A 2,764-nucleotide genomic window follows, 5' to 3' on the forward strand; every position below is an offset into this window, starting at 1 on the left:
CGCTTTGTGTCTCTGGAAACTTTTTTGTTTTTTTCCCACAAGTCTTTTTTTATTCCCATGTGTTGTTTTTACAGTTCTCTGCCTCCTGTTTTTAATTTACCTTATTCATTTCTGCCTCTTTGGGCAAATAAGGTGGGCGGGCCTTCCTGAGTCAGCTTCTCTCCCATTGGTCAACAGACAGGAAGCAGCAGGATGTGCAGAACGATTGTGCTTAAATTTCTCCTTTTTTAAATGAATTGGTGCATTTTAAGTATATTTATTTATTTATTGGACCATTTCTGTGCTTCTGCTTTTATTTTTCATTATGCCAGTTTCAGTCCTCCATAATAAATGATTTAATTCAATGAAAAGAAATAATCCTCAACTGTTAAAAAAGAAAWTTCCTATGCAGTCTTGAAAAATATGGAAATTGATTTGAGTATTTTTTTAGGTCTGGGTAAGAGAATACCTTGTTGTGTTCAAACTGCATTTTTATTTTAATTAAATAATTAATTTTTTAAGTATTTGTCATACTGAATGCATATAAAATATAAATATAATTATTTCCATTTATGGTTCACATACCACAAGTGTTACTTAGTTTTATAAATGGTAACAGGAAACGCGTACTATTTTTATAAATAATGGTAAGCTTTTGATTTTACAGTACTCTGTCAGTGAGAGGATTCAAACCAATAAATTTTTTAGAAACATTCAGATAATAATACTGTCACAATAAAAACACAGTAAATTATTATAAATTTGCAGCCAATTTGATGTAAAAATGACTCAGAAATATCGGGAAATATGTGTTTTATTTAAATCCAGAAAATAACCTGTTAAATAAGAAAGTGAGGATTTGTGGAGAAGTTATGAACAAAAAATATCTTATCTGTCATGGATAGCTTTATGACGAACTTGAGCTTGGAAAAATAATGTTTTATTTTGACTGCATTGGGGAGGAAGGTCTAAACTGAGCAAAATGCAAAGTGGACTTAAAATTTAAGGTTAAAATATTTCACTGTGGTTTATCTGAACACAATTTTATAAACACGTGGTTATTTGCACATGGGACACTTTCTGTATGAAAATCATAATATTTCTGTTGGAATGACTGTAAAACCTGACACTAATGATGGTGTAAAGTTTTACAAAATAGCGTTTGTATGAACGACCATGAATTATTTTTTGTGTTTGGGTTTGGTGTCAATTAAGACAACTTTAAACCACTTTGGTCTTGATTTTCCTCACACTAGCCTGTAGCRCTTCAGTTGTCAGAATTAAACTGTTTCTCCAAACTGAGGCTGTTGCAACAGGTAAGATATTAATCATTTATAATGCTGTATTTTTCTTTCCTTCGTGTGAAAAAGTCAAACGTTTTAATATCATTCACACTCAAAATAAGAGTTTGTTCTTTCCAGGGTGAAGCTTTGGTTAGAAGATAGGCCGGTGGTTTGTCTATAATTTACAGAAGAAAAACTTCTCTACCATCCAAGATCGGATATTTTGCATTTTTGTGTCTAAGCTGACCATAAATGTTTGTCTTCACCATGTGCGGCTTTCACAACACGGACCAGCATCTTTCTTTTTGTTCTCAGGAGGAAATCCTGTACCAGTACCCCGTCTCTGAGGCGTCCAGCCGGCTGAAAGGAGTGAGGGGCATCTTCCTCACTCTTTGTGACATGCTGGAGAACGTCACCGGGGGGCAGATCGTCAGGTAAGAAAGGGGGATCAACTCATGGCTTTTTTCAGAAGACGCCCCTTATCATTACTGCTGCGTGTTCGGACCACCTCGGTCCATTTAGAAGACAGAGACAGGGAGAGGGTGGACTGAAACACCCCACTCCATCCTTTACTGTTGACTCCTCAAACGGTGGGGTGGCATAGTGCTGACTGAAACCTTCAAGGACCACCCAGGTGCAGGGGAACTGCCAGAGAGCATCAACACGGAATGGGCTGTTTGATCTTTTAGTGGTACTTTCTTCTAAAAGAGCCTTTATGTTTAAACAAAGAAAATATCATGTGCCAAACTCAAGGCCCATGGGCCAAATCTGGCCCTCTTTACCATTTATCTGGTCTCATATTTAACATGTAACAGCTTTATGGTTTCTCTTTTTGTYTGTATGTAGTGCTTTCTTCTCATGACAGCTGGCCAGCTTTCAAGACRAGAAAATTAAGTTTGAATRTTTCAGTAATCTTTGATTTTGATGTGGAAAGAGCGAAGCAGAATTGATTTTAATTATCTTTTTCTGTATTTTCTTATTTTAAAGTCAAATAACTGGATTTTTAGTGAGAGCATTCAGTTTTTTTACTTGGTTTGCTGGATTGTGTTAAAAGTATTTATAAGAAATACTAAATGAAAAAGTTGCTGATAAGGCAAAAGGTAAGGCAAAAAAAGAATGCTATGATGTCTTTCAAAATGTAATCTTTTATTATTATTATTATTCATTAGGTTGTGTATGTTCTAAATGCTACATAAAACATAATTTGAAATGGTTATTTGTATTTCTACAAGAATAACCTGTCATTCAATGTATAACAGTTAGTTTTTATTTACGTTAATCCCACGCTCAGCCTCTTCTGTTGGTTTTATTTCCTGAGTTTGTCCTTCTTCTTACCCGTCTCCTTTCATTTCTCTCATTCCATCAATCAGCTCGTCTCTCTGGCTCGGGAAACATCTGGTTCACGTCGGCTACTGGAAGGAGCGCAACAACCTGCTAGTCATCGGTCTTCCTGCTGAGAGGTAGAACAACACACACACACACACACACACACACACACACAC

At 35.8% G+C, this 2,764-nt stretch overlaps 1 protein-coding gene across 2 annotated transcripts in view; it reads left to right on the forward strand.

Moving 5' to 3' along the window:
• Positions 1-2,764, forward strand: part of intu (inturned planar cell polarity protein) — a 35,039-nt gene that overhangs the window by 18,014 nt on the left and 14,261 nt on the right. For both annotated transcript variants that reach the window (XM_014026052.1, XM_014026051.1), the window contains exons 5-6: positions 1,578-1,696; positions 2,633-2,722. In XM_014026052.1, coding sequence (XP_013881506.1) covers positions 1,578-1,696; positions 2,633-2,722 — 209 coding nt within the window. The remainder of the gene's footprint in view (positions 1-1,577; positions 1,697-2,632; positions 2,723-2,764) is intronic.

This window comes from Austrofundulus limnaeus, unplaced genomic scaffold (assembly GCF_001266775.1).
Source record: "Austrofundulus limnaeus strain Quisiro unplaced genomic scaffold, Austrofundulus_limnaeus-1.0 Scaffold522, whole genome shotgun sequence".
Classification (NCBI taxonomy): Eukaryota; Metazoa; Chordata; class Actinopteri; order Cyprinodontiformes; family Rivulidae; genus Austrofundulus; species Austrofundulus limnaeus.